We start from the raw sequence: 16,611 nt of genomic DNA, 5'->3' as shown, positions 1-16,611 counted from the left end.
CCCAAGCAGGTGATTTCAGACAGAGAGGCTGGGAGACTGGGCGGATCCAGAGTTTAGGGGCTGGGGTTAGAGACTGAGAAGAGGTGTGGGGGGGCTGGTCAATGGTGCAGGGCTGGGGTCTGCGCTTAGGGAGGGGCCGCACATGCAGGAGAGGAGAGAGACAGTGGAGGCTGCCCTGGAGACAATGTCCACCCCCTCCCCTCCCACCTTATGTGCTTCCACTTCCAATCTTGGAGGCGGATGAGGCCAAGCTCTGGGGCCCAGGTAAACCCGTAAGAATGCTGCCGTCGCCAAGCCCCGCGGGTGCGTCCCGGTGACTCAGCCATTGCGAGGAAAGGGGAATCCGCCCCGCTCCCCAGAACTTCCAGACAGCAGCCTGATCCCGGCTGGCTCCCGGGGCTCCAGGCCGGGCTCCGCAGCAGGCAGCCCGGCCCCGGGAGTGGGACCCCTTCCTCCCCACCTGGGGGCCTCCACTTCCGGCCGGAGGCACCTGGGCTCATCGCGGGGACGCTGCCTCTTGGTGGCGAGACCCCTGGGGGCCACAGTGGTCCTGGCTGCGACGGCGCCACGAGGACCTTTGAGCATCGTAAGTAGCGAGTGCGGGGTGGGGGGCGCTGGGGAACACAGAGAAGAGGCCCTGGGTCCCTAGCTCGGCCCTCGCGTCCCAGCCCCGGCTTCAAGCCTGGGCTTGGAAGGCGGAACCGGGAGAACTGGCCTGGCGCCGCCGCCGCCTCCCTAATTGCTCACCGGCCCTCGTGGTGGGGAGCCCAGACGCGGCTCCCAGGCGTCCTCGGTCTAGTGCGGCCAGACGCCGTCACCCCAGCGGGCGGCCCACCTGATCGTCTCCGGGCCCGCCCACCCCTCACCCGGTGGGCCGCAGGCTCCACGCCTCCCCCTTCCTCGGGGATCGGGTGCCAAGCTAGGGTCCCTGAACTAACCCCCCACCCCCACCCCCACCACGCCTGTCTGGTCGCAGCTCCTTCCTACCCCCGCCCTGAGGAGGGATCCAGCTCAATTCCAGATGGGTCGCCCGGATGCCCCTCCCCCACACACCCCCTCCCTCACACCCCCCTCCCCCACGAGGGGCTTACTCTCGCCTCTTTCCCAAGCACCCCGCAGTTTGGAAGGCCTCGGATTCCAGTGTGGAGCCAAATGAAGGACTGAACTCCAGAACCCCTGTTTGCCTCCAAAGCCGGGTTTCTGACCCAAATTCCCACGTGCGGCTGGTGGGGGTGGGGGAATCAGGGATGCTAAGGGCTGCTCTTGGGACACGGGAGGCTCGAATGTCACCAACCGGATTTCCCGAAGGGATAGCTTCTGGCGGGGTGGGCACCCGGTCTATGCCACAGCTTAGGACCGCGGGCGGGGACCGAGGGAGTGGGCGAAGCGTGCCTGAGAAACTCGATCACTCCCCATCTTTGGGACAACGAGATTTGGGAGCCACCAATACTCAGACAATTGGCACGAGGTAGTTGTGATCACCGTGGTTTCTCTCTCTCTCTCGTTCTTTTGCTTTTTCCAAAACTTTTGCAGAGTTTAGTGCAGGCGAAGGGGAACTCGCGGCCCCCTTTGCAAGCTTCCCGGGGAGTTGGGCCTGGGAGGGGGGCGGAGATTTGGGGAGACTGGGGCCCAGCTCCGAGAGCTCGGAGGAAACGCGCGGAGCCGGCTTCCTGTGGGGGCTCCGGCCGCGGCGCCCCGCGGACAGACGTGTCCGGCCCAGGCAGCGCCTAGCCCGGCGCTGGGGGAGGGACGTGGTGGGGGGGCGCCTGGGAAGGCGAGGAGGGGGCGGGGAGAGGGTGGGCCGGAGAGGAGGGGAGGGAAGAGGCGAGGCGAGCCAGGGAGGAGCGAGGGGGCTGCAGGGAGAGGAGGCAGAAGCAAGGGAGCGAGAGGCGCGCGCTGGCGCCGAAATGCGAGAAAGAAGCGAGTGAGAGGGGAGGGGCGCGGAGAAGCCGAGTGGCCCCTGGGCTGGGGCGCCCGCGGCCGGTGCGCATGGCAGGCCCCGCGCGGTGATCCCCGCGAGGCGAGAGATCGGCGCGCAGCTCACTAGAGTCAGTCAGTCCCGGACCGAGCCGGGAGGGGGTGGGCGCGCGGCTGCGGCTGGATCGCCCCCTGCCCTGGCCCCCTTTTCCCCGGCGCGCGCGCGCGCGGGGACCTTCCGCCACACCCGCTGAGCCTTGTTTCTCGCAGGTCCCGGGCCGATGTCCCAGGTGAGTGGCCAGCACCCCCCTCACTGCGACGCGCCCCATGGAGCCCCCAGCGCAGCCCCGGGCCCAGGTAGGAACCAGGGATGTAGAACAAGACCGGACGGGAGCGGGGGTAGGCGGCTGGGGGAGGGTGGCTGGTAATTCTCCCCTCTCCTCTTTGAGAAGTGAGGAGACGGTTCGGGGGACCCTGAGTGGAGGTGGGGGCGAGAAATCTGGGTATCGGGGACTGGGTCCAAGGAGAGTGGAGGGCTGGGACAATGGGGGCAGGGCCCGAACGGAGGCAGCGGCCGCGCCAAGTTGGCTCCAGCTCTCCCCACTCCCAACACCAGACACACACACCGCAGTGTCTGTCTGTCCGTCTGGGATTTGTGTCCCAACCGTTTCTGCCCAGTGTGTAAATATTTATGGGGGCCTCAGGCGGAGGTAGGGGTGTCTGAGTCTTTCTCTCCTTCCCTTCCCCCATCCTAGCCTAGTGCTTCCCGAAAACTTTTGTCCACAGCAAGCGGCTGCAGGATCGGCCCCTCCCCTCCTTGCCATCTCCTCTCGCTCGCCTTCCTCCCCACCCGGGCCTGGCCAGCCCCCGCCACTCCTACCCTGCTTGCACACACAGACACACACACACACATACACACATACGCAGAGTTTCTCCCGCCCCCACCTCCTTCTCTCTCCCGGTTTCTCTGTTTCAGGCACTCACCCCAACCAAGTGCCCACCACTCAAGTGAACTGTCCCTTCCCCCAAACACAGGATCTGTAACTTCCCTGAAATTATTCCTGCAGGAGCGTCCCCCCTGCCCAGGGTTTGCGACTTTCTAAGGGGACCTGGGAAGGGGGCAGGGGCCCTGGGGAGTCCTGGTGATGTGGCTCTCAGTCCACCTTCTCACCATACACATGTGCGCTGAGGCTCCCAGTAGACAGCAGCAACAGGGAGAAGTCAGGAACATCTTGGGTTTATTGGGGAAGGCGGAAGGGTGGCGGGCAGGAGCACAGGCCTGGATGGCATGCCTTTAATCTCAGTTCTAGGTTAGTCTGATCATCTGCCTCCCTCTCACCCAGCCCCATTAGCCCTTTCTCCCCTCTTTGAGTCTCCAAATAATGGAGGTCTCTTCCTGAACCTCTGACTTGAACTTGCTGCATGGCCTTGGACAAGTTTCTTCCCCTCTCTGGCCTCAGTCTCCACATCCACCCATAGGGACTGGTCTGCCCATTTGGAAAGACCCAAGTCTACCTGGTGTGGACACTGGCCCTTTGGAGACGCAGAGCTGTGGGGGGTGGGGGGAATGCTGTCTAAAGTGATGGGAGGGCAAGTGGCAGACGGCTGGCCAGGGGCCCGCACATACATGAAACCAATGTGTCTGCTCCGCATCCCGCCAGCCCTCAGGCTGCCCCCGGAATGTGGGGCCCCTGGAGTGGGGACTTCTGGGATATAAACTTCTTCAGGAATGGGCTTCTGGAGCCTGGGGGGAGAGCTCGGGGCAGGGGCCTAGGAAGGCTCTTTCTGTCTCTTGCCCCTTCTCTCTTTCTCGGCCTCCTGATTCTCCACCTCTCTCCCCGTCTCCCCTGCCTTCTTCCCTGGCTTATCCACTTTCTCTGTTCTCTCTTCCACTCTCTCCTTCCAAGACCCTCTCTCCTGTGTGACCCGTTCCGCCCCAGCAGGGGGGAGGAGGGGCTGAATGTGCTGGAGCCTGGAGCCGGGACAAGGGCCTGGGTGGGCCACTGGGAAAGGGCTAAGTCCTGGGCTGTAACTTGAGGCCCGAGCCCCAGCAAGCCCCCTCCCCAGCCTGGGCAGGGCCAGACAATGTGGCTTTCATAACACAAGAAGGCCTGGCTCTGCCGCCTTGGGAGATTGAGCTTGCTGCCCAGGAAGCCCAAACCGCAGGACACCCAGCCAAAACCCCACAGACGCCTGAATCCGAGACCAGAATCCCCCACGCTCCCTGCTGAGCGCTGACAGAACAGCAAGGCCACGGGCGCTACCCCGGGGGTAGCAAGTCAGCCCCTCCCTCAGCCTCCCAGGATGGAAACGGGGAGCAAGGGGGCTCAGGGCAGCTCTGGTCCGGCCGGGTGGCCAAGCCCCCGCACCCTTGGCTCCTCCAGTGGCCTCCTCCTGCTCCAGCCCTGAGAGCCCGGGAGCCTGGCTCCCTAACCCACAGCACATTTCTGTCCAGCACTGGGGCGTCACATTCCTGCTGTTGGTTCTGAAGTGAATTTCCTGGGGAATTGGAGCTTTCAGACCTAAAATAAAACCAGCTGGACCCAGCCTAACTGGTCAGCTCAGGCCCTCTCCAGTCCTTGGCCTGGTGGCCTGGGCCTGTGTCCCTTGGGTCGCAGTGTGTATCAAGCAAGCCCACGTTCTTCCTGTCGCGGTGCCAGGCGCCAACCCTAATCCTCACCTTCTGGTTCTCTCTCCTCCTCCCAACCTGGGGCATTCTAGACTCCAGAACTCAGTCCTCACCAATCAGACATTGGCTTAGTGCCACTGGGGGTGCAAAGATGACACTGACGCCGCCCCAAGCGAGAGCTGGGGAGGGCTGGTTGAGGACCCACGCTTCACTCCCAGTTACAGTTTACAGCAGCGAGCTCTGGGTGCTGAATCCTCAGGAAGTGGCCACTCCGAGGAGAGACTGGTGGCTCAAGGGTCAGGGAAGTCTTTCTGGAGGAAGAGGTGAACCTCCGGCTGGGTGGTGAAGGATGATTGGATTTGGGGAGAGGGGAGGGGTAGGACCTTCTGATCCAGAGGGACAATAGAAGCCTGGGTGGATTGGGCAGAAGGCCCAGTGGTGGCCTGGGACCACGGAGAGGTCAGTCGACCTGGAACACAGGATCCTGCCCATTGATGAGGTTGAAGGCATAGACTGAGGCCTTGAATACCAGGTCAAGGAGGGACTGGGATAAAGGTCTCCAGTCATTGCTCTCTGAGCAGATCAGATCCCGGGTGTCTCTGCAGAGATGGTAGGAGCTCCAGGGGGAGAGGCTGGGCCCACTGTCCACAAAGACAGGAAGCAGGCTCGGCTGGAGGAAGCAGGCATGGGAGCTCGAGGACGTGGGTTCTGTGGGCCCTTTCCAGGCTTGGGCTGAACCCATCCCACCTGGAAGAGGTCCCCCCAACTCCCTCTCGGTCCAGGAATGGCAAACAAAGGGAGCGCCCAGGGTCCAGCTGAAGCTCAAGTCTTTCTGCTTCCCTCTCAGGCTTATGGATTTAAATGTGACCTTTCTACCCTCTTCTGAGGCTGTCTTTCCAGAACTCAAGGCATTGTCCTGTGCCAAGGATGAGAGTATATCAAGGCATAGGGGCCCTTGCCTTTCTGCATTTCTTCTTTGGAGACTCTTGAGAGAGGTGTAGGACTGGGGCTTCTGCTCAGAGATGCCCACCTCATCGCTGGCTCCCAGTATACAATTATCTTATTTTTAATTTATTATTATTATTATTATTTTGGCTGCATCTCAAGACATATACGGAAGAGCCTGGTAGGCTGCAGTCCATGGGGTCGCTAGAGTCAGACACGACTGAGCGACTTCACTTTCACTTTTCACTTTCATGCATTGGAGAAAGAAATGGCAACCCACTCCAGTGTTCTTGCCTGGAGAATCCCAGGGATGGGGAAGCCTGGTGGGCTGCCGTCTATGGGGTCGCACAGAGTTGGACACGACTGAAGCGACTTAGCAGCAGCAAGACATATAGGAGGTGCAGAGTCCTAACCCCTGGAGTGAGTGAGTGATAGTCACTCAGTCGTGTCTGACTCTTTGCAACCCCATGGAGTACAGCCTACCAGTCTCCTCGGTCCATGGAATTCTCCAGGCAAGAATACTGGAGTGAGTTGCCATTTCCTGGGAATTACCCCTGTGCACATCAGAAAAAAAGTGGCTGTTTGATCAGATGGGGCAGATATACCTGTGGGTGAGCAGATGGTACCTCCAGGGAGGGCAGGACTCCAACCAGGGATTCTCACACCACCCCCACCCTGGGCAGGTGCCTTCATGCCTAGGCAACTTAAGCTGCTTGTCTACCTGGTGGCCCTTGGCCTTTGCTGGCCTCCCCACCCTCCAGAAGTTTCTCTTTAGAGACGTTCTCCCCTCTGGGGCTGAGCAGGGGTCTCCTGGTCCCAAGAAGGAAAACTAGGGTCTTTTGGCCTCTTGATGGTTGGCCTCTTATCTGGGTTTGCTGCCCCGTGTGCTTGCGGTGAGAGCTGCTTTTGGTCCAGCATCTTGGCGTCGAGGCCTCCGGACCGTGCATCACCCACAGGCAGGTTTCCCTGCCGCTTCTTGGTCCTCCTCAGCCTTCTCCCCATCTTTGCGCCCTCTGCAGTTTGCCTTTCTGCCCTCAGGGTTTCTCCTCCAGTGTCTGCTGGGTCCCCTCTGCTGCCCTCTGGCTCCAAGAGGCCTGTCTGTCCGTGTTTCCAGGTCAAGACAACTGGACTGGCTTTACTTTCCTCTCTAGTTTCCTTCCGTGGTCTGATGCTCACCCCAGAATGCCAGGCTTCCTGCAGGAGGGGCCTCCTCAGGACCTCGTCTGGGCTTTCTGTAATTTCCTGTTCCCACTAGATTCAAGGTCACCAGCCCTGTAGGTGACTGTGAGGAGAGACTGCCCAGAGCGTGGCAGTCGACATGTCGGGGAGGAGGGCCGGGGTGGGGACCCGTCTCCTAATCCTGCTTTCTCAATTTCCTCCCTCTCCAACCCTGGGGGCCCAAGAGAGCTGCAGGCTCGGCTCCTTCCACTCCAAGAGTGACAGTGTCACCTCTGTGTTCCCTGGTGACCTCAGGAGAAAGCCTGGGACGTGACCACAAGGCCCACCACGCAGTTGCTCTATCTTCCCTCGTTCACTCCGCAGCTGTTCACGCCGGGGTCTGCTGCTGGTCTCAGAACTTCCTTTCCCCCTTCTTTGCTGACTGATTGATTACTCAAGACCCGATATGGGCATTGCCTTCTCCAAGAAGCCTCCTAGACTTGCACACACACACATACACACACACACCACACCCCAGGGATGAGTGCCCGCCTTCTCTGCTTCCACAGTCCTTAGCTGCCCATGCTGTAACCCTTGCCCTTCAGTGTGTGTGACTCTCACCCACCCCTACCCCAACAGAGAGCTCCTGGGTCAGTGACCTGGTCTTTCTCACTGTGGTCCACCCAGTGCTTGACGTACTGGGGGGGGTGTGTCGTCGCTGTCACACCAAACAGCACAGGAAGGAAGGAGGAAAGGAAGGAAGGGAGAGGAGAGAGGTCAGGCAGGGCACGGGCGGAGGAAGCGTATGGGAGTGGCCCCCTGCGTGCCAGGTACTGCTGAGGGTTTCGTTTACTCTTTGAAACCCTGAGGGATAAGCATGCTTGCCCCCTTTTCATGCAGGGTGACCTAAGTCCTAGTAACTTGCCCAAGCTGGTATCCGGTAAAAACCAGGGCTTGGTTCTTCTAGCTCCTGGCTCGGGCCTCTGTCATTATAGTGCCTGGGAGGGTCAGCACTCCCACTTCCGGGCTCTGGCAGGACGCCTCTGGGGCCAGAGGCTGGAGCTGGGCAGCCCCCTCTCTTCCTGGGAACTAGAACTCAAGCTGTGAGCCTCCCTCTCAGCTTGGTCTTGGCCTCCAGCATCCCCTCTGCTCCACTGTAGATCAGCCTCCACCACTAGGCGGGCAGCCTGGCTCCCCCTTGGGGGTCATCTCTGCTCCCCTGCTTCCCGTAGGCCCAGCAAAAAAACACTTGTCCTCCTATTAACCTATTAGCCAGGTGGTGAGAGGAGCTTAAGGAATGGATGGGGCTGGAGGAACCCACCCCCTGCCTCCCTGGGCACCAGGAGGGGTTCCCAGCACATAACTGCCACCCTTCAGGGGTGGCTGCAGCCCCAGTGCTCCCTCCCCCTGTCCCAGCTCCCAGCTCCAGGCAGGGCCAGTGGTTTCCCCGGGCAGGTTGGAGCACGCCTGCCGCTCTCTGGGCAACCTCCTTGGGGCCCCTGGAGCCTCCACCCCCTGCCATGGGAGACCAGTCTTTGGAACAAGGATCGTCCAGGGGAATCCGAGGCCCTGGATCGTCCCCTCCCCTGCAGATGCTCCTGCCCCCTAGACCCGCGAGCCCAACCTGAATTGCTCCCTGCCCTCATTTGGAGACAGCTCAGAGAAAGACCCTGTCCCTAAGGCCATCTGTGCTCTGCGGTCGGCTCCGCTGCTGTCTCTAAGACTAGTCTTTGTCCCTGCGGGTGTGTCTCGTGATCTCTCCGTGGTGTGGATGGGTGGGCGCTGACCTCTTACTGTCTGGATTTCATCACCCTTTCTCGTCTTTCTCTGTAGCTCCCTGTGTGGCTCTCCCCTCCCTGGGCCCTTTGGTCTCCATTTCCATCTCCCCTGCTCCCATCATGGCTTGGGGGAAGGGGCACCCTCTTGGGGTGCCCCTGTCATTCCCACTGCACAACCTGGGGGCTGATGGGAGGCCCAGGCTGCACCCCATCATTGCCCCACCTCGGCCCCTGGCCCTGTGACCCCAGGCCTCACTTTCTCCTGTCCACCCTCAGGCTTTCCCACGCCCGGTCACCTTTCTGCCTCCCCGTGCCACCTCCCAGCCCCCAGAACTTTCCTACTTGGGCCCAGCCGGCCCTGGTCCTGCTGCCTCAGGAACTGTGGGTTTGAAGGTGGCTCCATGTCTGCCCTCCGCCCACCCTGGAGAGAGGGACCGAGCCGCTCACTGTAATTACATGTGGCTGCCAGCCGCCTCTTCCAGCCCTCTTGGGCCGTCTCCCTGTCTCTCTTCCTGCCTGGAGCCCCTCCGCCTCACCCCAGGCTTCTCGGACTCTTTCTCGTGCTATCGTCCTCTCTCTCTGCCCTGGTTTCTCACCGTTTCTCCATCTGTATCTTGCGCCCTCTCCATCGCCTCTGCCTCTGGCCCCATCTTTATCTTTCTCTCCATCACTGCCTTGCTCTTAGTTGCTTGCCTGTCCTGGGCTGTCTGTCACTGGGCGTCTACGTGCCCGGTCTCTCGAGTTCTGATGCACTGTCTCTCTTCGCTTCTGCCTTTCACATCCTTTTGATTCTTTCTCTCTCCACGTCACTCTGGATGCCTGTTCCTATCTCCCCATCGCTGACCGTCTGTTCTCTCCTGCACTGTGCCTCTGCCTCCTTCCCCCACTTTCCTTTGTGCCATGCATCTCTGGCCCCCTCCCTGACCACACACACACACACACACACGCACGTGCACACACCCTTGCTCGCTCATAGGCTGTGGTTTGAGAACTTTCTATTTTAGAGGCTGGCACCGTTACCAGATAGGGTAAGCGCTGGGTAACTGGTACAGAAACCAAGAATGAGGGCTCAGGGCATTCTGGGCTGCGGGGAGGGGACCAGGGCTGGGCCAGCTGGAGGGCACCAGGAAGATGTCCCTCAGTCGTCTGCTTTTTTCTAGCCCAGACCCCATCCCTCCTCCCTGGGCTGGAGGTAGTGACCGGATCTGCTCACCCCGTGGAGGCAGCGCTTGAGGAGGGCTCCCTGGAGGAAGCAGCGGCACCCTCCATGACCCAAGGCAATGACCCTGGGCCCCCCCAGGCCCTGGACAGCACTGACCTCGATGTCCCCATAGAAGCTGTGACACGTGAGTCCTAGGGGTCTGGGGTTTGGGGTGGCAATAAATGGGGGTCACTCTAGGGAATCCAGCACAGATGGGCTTTGGGTGCCCATGGAAGCCTAGCTTGGGCCAGGACTTTGAGGTGTGGGCAGTGGAAGAGTATAAGACTGTCCTTGCTGTCTAGGAGGACATCCACATCATTTCTATCCACAAAATGATAAATTAGTTCAGAATGAGTGTGGACAGGCTGCAGGCAGTGTGGTTCAGAACGAGAGCGCGTGCAGTCTACGGAGGGGGGCTGGGGCCCGAGGGCAGGAAATCAGAGCCCGAGGCAGCCCAGCTTTCAGGGTGTCAAGAGCAAAATGACAGGAGGGACGCTTCTAGTTGCTCTGAGTAGAAAGGAGCAAAACTCAGCTGTGTTCCCGGGTTTGGCTCCATGTCTCCGAGGAGGTCTTGGAAGGGGAGAATTCGCCACCATCACCCTCAGAAGCAGAGGAAGGGGCTTCCAAAATCATTTTGTAATTGCCAGTAAGATCGGCAAAATCTATGGGACACATTGGTACTTTTCAACTTTCTTTTTCTGTATGAGCTCTCAGACTCTCCAAATCAGTCTGTAGTGAGGCAGCTGGATAGCTCTTGCCAAGCCCATTTTACAGATGAGGAAACTGAGGCTCCCTCACCCTGGACACAGACCGGGGAGCTCGAGTCTCCTGGTGCAGGGCTCTGTCCTATGCCTGCCTGCCCTGCTGGCATGGCAGAGTCATGCAGCCGCTTTCAGGCAGGGCATTTGGGGTAAGCTGGACACCCTGGAAGTCGGGGTTACTAATCCTGCTAGCACACTGCCCTCGAGACACACCCACCAGCAGGACTGAGAGAAAGAGGTAAATGCCGTGGCCACGGAGGAGAGGGCCTGGAAGGGACAGACGCTCCTGTGTCCATGGGCCCTGGGTGTTTGCTCTGTGACTCAGCCCCCACGGCCGTGGCCACAGGCGAGCTCTGTGTCCGCCCAAATCTCCCGGGGCCCTCAGCTCACCACACGCCCCCGCCCTCTGGTCACTGCGCCTGTGTTTAGGCAGCAGGGCAGAGGGCACCAAAGCTGGCCAAGGACTCAGCGCAGTCATCCCCCCACCCCGCCACCCCCTCGTGTAGCCCAGAGGTGGGGGCAGGATGATTCAGGCCTGGCCACTTCCCATGGCCTTACCCCTGTTTACCCAGATGCAGGCACCAGCTGCTGCTCAGGGCCAAAGGTTCCCGGCTCTGTCTCCCATCTTGCCCTGACCCCCGCCACCCCCAAGCTTGTCATCTCCTTTCTCCTTCCCACTCCACAGCCTAGCTGTGGAAGCTCTGGCAAGTTTTACCCTCTCTGGGCCTTGGTTTTTTCATCTATAAAATGGGCTAGTAACAGTAGTTCTGTTTGATGCTTAATGAAATTATTACACATAGGACTCTCAGCACTATATCTGGCACCTCGTCACAGCTCAAAGCATGCTGGCTACTAATTACAAGAGTAGTGATGGTTGTGGTAGTCGCAATCATTCCTCAGCCCTTTGTCTCCCAACTTCTGCCCCCATCCTCGCCCCTCTGCCCTTGGAGTCCCACCTTTTAGCCTCCAGGCTGATCCTACCTCTGACCCTTATCTGTGTGACCTTGAACAAGTTTCTATACATCTCCGGGATTCAGTTTCCTCATCTGTAAAAGGATACTGCCCCATAGCAATACAGAGAACAGTTCGCACCCCGAGTGCTCTGAACAGTGCCGGCATGCAGTGGGTGCCCGGCGAAGTGCTCCCACCGTTACTAGAAGGCCCAGCACCCCCAGTCAGGCCCCCTTCTGTCCCCTCAGCCTCCAGCACCCGCCACCGCCCCCCGACATCTCCTGCCACAATCCAGACCCGGAGGTTTGGCCTGGAGGGACCTGGGGATCCAGACCCGAGGGCCGGAGAGAAGGAAGTGCCCCAAATTTACACATTTACTAAGGGTCCTCAGGGCCAGAGGATCCCACCCAGGAGTCAGGGGCCCTGAGCAGAGGAGTCCTCGAACTCTTGTGACCCCTTCTCAGACTCCTGCCCTGACACACAGACACACAGACACAAAGACCCCCCCACACACACACAGACACACACACACACATACACACACACTTGCCTTCATCTTTTGGGGACAGAACCGTACCATCCAAGTGGGCAAACCTGAGTGAGGTGAGGGAAGGAACCAGGTGCTGGCATGCTCTCCAGGACCATTTTCCCCGCACCCCACTGATAAGCTGGTTTGGTCCCTCAGTCTGGGATGGGGACCCAGGGTTCCTGGCTTCTGAGGTCTCCCTACTGGCCACCCTCTTCCCTTTCCCGCTCCCCACCTGGACCCCAAGGGCCGCTCAGCAAACTTTCTTCCAGCGGGGGCAGGGGAGCTGGGGGCGGAAGGAGCAGGAGGTGGGGGGGCTGTTGTGAGGAGCCCCCCTGGATTCCAGGGCAAGGCGTTCATCTCCAAACAGATGTTTCCAATGAATCACCCGCCACTCGAAGGGCAGAAGCAGCTGGGGGCTTGGCAGGGGCCGAGGTGACAGTTAACTACTTCCCAGCTGCCCCTCCACCCCTCTCTGCCACCACTCTCACCAAAATCCCCAGACCCCAAGAGCAGGAGAGTGGATTTCATGTGAGGTAAGAAGGTGGGGTGCAGGCCCCTGCGCTTCTCCTCTTGCCCGCACCTCTGTCTATTCTTGAATGACCCCCGGCCTGGAAGTCAGGGGCCAGGCTCTACTTGGAGGCTATTCTTGATGCGCCTCTGGGCAAGTCAGTTCTGCTCTCTGGGCCTCCATCTCCTCGTCTGCAAAAATGCAGATCAGCTAGGTAACCTGGGGTGTATCTAGGAACGAAGCCAGCAGGAGTCGAGCAGAACCCTGGGAGACTGTGCCGGCCACCCCATCCCCCACCTTCTCCTCCATTGCCCTTTTCTCATGGTCCCTCTAGGCCAGCCCCAGGGGAACCCCTTGGACTGCACCCCACTAGTGGCGAATGGCTCTGGCCACCCCTCGGAGCTGGGCGGCACCAGGCGGACGGGGAACGGTGCCCTGGGTGGCCCCAAGGCCCACCGGAAGTTGCAGACGCACCCATCTCTTGCTAGCCAGGGCAGCAAGAAGAGCAAGGGGAGCACCAAGTCCGCTGCCTCCCAGATTCCCCTCCAGGCGCAGGAAGGTAAGCACCCCACTCCGCCTCCCCAGAGGAGAAGCCTCCCGAAGTCTGATGCAGGGAGTGGCAGCAGCATCTTTACTAGGTTGCTTAGAAGCGCGGCACCCTATCCCCACGCCAGGCCCTCAAGGTCCGAACCTCTGGGTGGGGCCCAGGAGTCTAGATTTTAACAAGCTCTCCAGGGAATCTGATGCAGGACAGAGAACCTTGCAGAGGACACTTGCTGGGTAAAGGGAGACACATCTGAGCTCTCAAGACCACCCCTTCTCATCCCTCCTCTCTCAGAGTTGCTGTAACAAGGAATGGAACCATCTGGGCTGGTCCAACCAAAGCCACCCCATTTCTGGAAACAGAAATTTTCCTTGAGGAATGGACCATTTGCCTAGTGAGAGCATAATAGCTGAATAAAATGATGCACCATCAGATGCTTAATTGGGGGAAAGTTGGGGGGTGCAAAGTGCAGTGGGAGGTCAGAGCACCTGGATACCCCAGCCATTGTTCCTGCCGCACAGAGGTCCTCTGGGGAGCTGCCCTGGGCAATCAGGTCCCCCACCCCACAGGCATGAGTTCAGCAAGGTGACGGCTGCCTGTAACCCAGTGATGCTTGGCCTTAACCCCAGAACTTTTAAGTAATTTCTCTCCATGTTGGGAGACTCTGGCTGGTCCTCTGCAGACAGAATTCAGTATACACCTGAAATCAGTGTACAGAATTCAGCGTACACCTTTGCACATGACATGTTCATAACTTTCACCCTTGCCCCCCAGAGCAGATTATGCCCAAGAACCTTATTTATGAAGGGGATAGTCGTACATTTAAAGTGAACAGGGAGGCCTTCCTTCGTGGTCCAGTGGCTAAGACTCCACGCTCCCAATGCAAGGGCCTGGGTTTGATTCCTGGTCGGGGAATACCACAAATAAGACCCAGTACAGCCAAATAAATAAACAAATATGTTTTAAAATGAAACAAAGTTAACAGAGCATGACCCATGAGCCAGGCACTGTGCAGTGTGCAAGGTACCCAGGACATGGTTTCATAAAGCTTTCATGAGAGACACAAACAGGTCATCTCACTCTGCGATATGATACATCAGGAATGATAAAGTGAACATGGGGATACCCACACCAGCCCCGAAAACTGGGGAGGGGAGTCTGGGAAGGCTCTGAAGGTGTCTGAGCAAGCCTTAAAGGACCAGTAGGAGGATCCAGCCAGGGCGTGTTAGCACGGAGGTGAGAACTGGCTGATGCGGCTACTTAATGAAGTTCCAGGGGAGGACTGGGGAGAGGTGAGGCTCCTAGTGGGGCGTCCAGGTGGTGCTAGTGGTAAAGAACCCACTTGCCAACTCAGAAGACCTAAGAGATATGGGTTCCATCCCCGAGTAGGGAGAAGCCCCTGGAGGATGGCATGGCAATCCACTCCAGTATTCTTGCCTGGAGAATCCCATGGACAGAGGAGCCTGGCAGGCTACAGTTCTTAGGGTTGCAAAAGATTCCCTGTACACAGGTCCGGGGTGTGGTCACCAGAGCCACCTTGGCAGTGTGAGACTCCCACCGGACCAGCAGCCTATGCCAGGGGCCCGCCTGGTCAGGGGAACTGGACACGGCCTATGGCCCGGCCCCTGGGAGGAGTGCCAGCCAAGCACCCTGGCCACACGCTGAGCAGTTCAGAGCCTGGGCTGCTGAGCCAGCGCCGCCACGTCCAGCTGGATGCCTAAGGGCGGGAGCATGCGTTAATTCCTTCCCCTTATATTTATTTACTCAGCACCCGCAGTGTGCCCGTGTTGGATGCCCACCCTTTTGATGCTGGTACTCTAGTAGGTGGCAGAGCTGTGTAAGCCGTGGAAGGTGATGAGTCCTAGGCAGGGAGGCAGAGCAGGCCTGTGGGAGGGGACAGGGGTGCTGGGGTCAGGTGGGCAGCTTGCGCTATTGAAGAGGATGCTTGAGGAAGGCTTCACCGAGGGGAGACATTTGAAGGAGGAGAGATAGAGTGAGCGGAGCAGGTTTCTGGGGCCAGAGCCCCGAGAGAACAAGGAGGCTGTGCCTGCAGGACGGGGAGCAGCCAGTGTGGCCACGGCAGAGTGATGGGAGAGGGGCCTTGGGGGTCACTGAGCACTCTGGGCTTTTCCTCCCAGGGAAGTGGAAGCCGCTAGAGGGTTCTGAGGGCGGGAAGGATGGAATCCAACGGAAGTCTTTCAGGGGTCCTCTGGCCTCCGTGTGAATGCAGGGGTGGCCAGAGGCGGGGAGTGAGTGAGGATGCTGTCACTGGGCAAGGGCTGAGCAGGGTGGTAGGATTCCGCATAGATTATCTATTTATTTCACTTTTGTCTGTGCTCAGTCTCTCTCTAGCTGCAGAGAGCGGGGTCTACTCTAGTCACAGTGTGCAGGCTTCTCATTGCTTCTCTTGTTGTGAAGCAGGGCTCTAAGGCACGTGGGCGCAGCAGCTGCAATTCCCAGGCTCCAGGGCACAAGCTCAGTAGTTGTGGACCGTGGGCTTAGTTGCTTCACAGCATGTGGGATCTTTCCGGACCAGGGATCCAACCAGTATCCCCTGCATTGGCAGGTGGATTCTTGACCACTGGACCACCAGGGAAGTCCCTGGATCAGTTTTGAATAAACTTCTCCGAGCCTCCGTTTCTTCATCTCTATCGAGGGGTTGACACAGCCCCACCTCAAGGAGTTGTTACAAGTGTCAGTTCAGTTCTGTTCAGTCGCTCAGTCATGTCCGACTCTTTGCAACCCCATAAATCGCAGCTTGGCAGGCCTCCCTGTCCATCACCAACTCCTGGAGTTCACTCAAATTCATGTCCATCGAGTCGGTGATGCCATCCAGCCATCTCATCCTCTGTCGTCCCCTTTTCCTCCTGCCCCTAGTCCCTCCCAGCATCAGAGTCTTTTCCAGTGAATCAACTCTTCTTTGCTACAAGTTTAAATGAGTTTAATTCCTGCGCAACACTTAGAACAGGGTCTGGAACATACCCATCCTGGGTATGTTCATGAAATAGATAAACGACCGAGGGAGTCGGTCCCTCGGAAGCAGGGACTCAGGATCTAGGCTGCTGGGTTTCAGACCCTCGCTCCCTGTGACTTCCCTGTGCCTTGGGGTCACCTGGAAGGTGGGCCCCCATTTCCCAGTACCCAGGGAGGGTTGCACGAGCGTCACTCCTCACCGAGTGAGCCCCCGGCCCTCTCGCCCGCAGACTGCTGCGTCCACTGCATCCTGTCCTGCCTGTTCTGCGAGTTCCTGACGCTGTGCAACCTGGTCCTGGACTGCGCCACGTGCGGCTCCTGCAGCTCCGAGGACTCATGCCTCTGCTGCTGCTGCTGCGGCTCCGGCGAGTGTGCCGACTGCGACCTGCCCTGCGACCTGGACTGCGGCATCCTGGACGCCTGCTGCGAGTCGGCCGACTGCCTGGAGATCTGCATGGAGTGCTGCGGCCTCTGCTTCTCCTCCTGACCCCTGCACGCTCCAGAGGCCACCCGTGTCCCTGGCTGTCGCCCCAGGCCGCGCCGCCCCTCCCCCTGGGCCCTTCCCATCCGCCCTGCACCCTCCTGGAACCCCAGCCCGGTGAGAGGGGGTGCCAGTCCTCCTTCCCGGTTTCCCAGGACCTAGTTGGGGGCCACAGGAGGGGGAGCTGCTCCTGGATCAGCTGCCAGGGCTGCCGAACACTGTGAAAGTTGGGGGAG

The 16,611-nt window shown here is 59.5% G+C and overlaps 1 protein-coding gene across 1 annotated transcript; it reads left to right on the top strand.

Moving 5' to 3' along the window:
• The first annotated feature begins 548 nt into the window (after positions 1-548).
• MDFI (MyoD family inhibitor) lies at positions 549-16,381 on the top strand. Its single transcript, XM_052649599.1, has 5 exons — positions 549-586; positions 2,188-2,274; positions 9,588-9,773; positions 12,712-12,936; positions 16,125-16,381. Exons 2-5 carry the CDS (start codon positions 2,199-2,201, stop codon positions 16,379-16,381), a joined length of 744 nt encoding a protein of 247 aa, XP_052505559.1. The 5' UTR covers positions 549-586; positions 2,188-2,198.
• The last annotated feature ends 230 nt before the right edge of the window (positions 16,382-16,611 follow it).

The sequence above is a fragment of the Budorcas taxicolor genome, chromosome 11 (genome assembly GCF_023091745.1).
Source record: "Budorcas taxicolor isolate Tak-1 chromosome 11, Takin1.1, whole genome shotgun sequence".
Lineage (NCBI taxonomy): Eukaryota > Metazoa > Chordata > Mammalia > Artiodactyla > Bovidae > Budorcas > Budorcas taxicolor.
This window is presented reverse-complemented; position numbering and strand designations above follow the sequence as displayed.

What these genes read in the sequence shown, in the direction of transcription:
- MDFI (XM_052649599.1), top strand. Translation starts at nt 2,199, where the DNA reads ATGTCCCAGGTGAGTGGCCAGCACCCCCCTCACTGCGACGCGCCCCAT. An exon ending in CAGCGCAGCCCCGGGCCCAG is followed by an intron (nt 2,275 to 9,587) that starts GTAGGAACCAGG and finishes GCTTTTTTCTAG; the next exon opens with CCCAGACCCCATCCCTCCTC. An exon ending in CCCCATAGAAGCTGTGACAC is followed by an intron (nt 9,774 to 12,711) that starts GTGAGTCCTAGG and finishes TGGTCCCTCTAG; the next exon opens with GCCAGCCCCAGGGGAACCCC.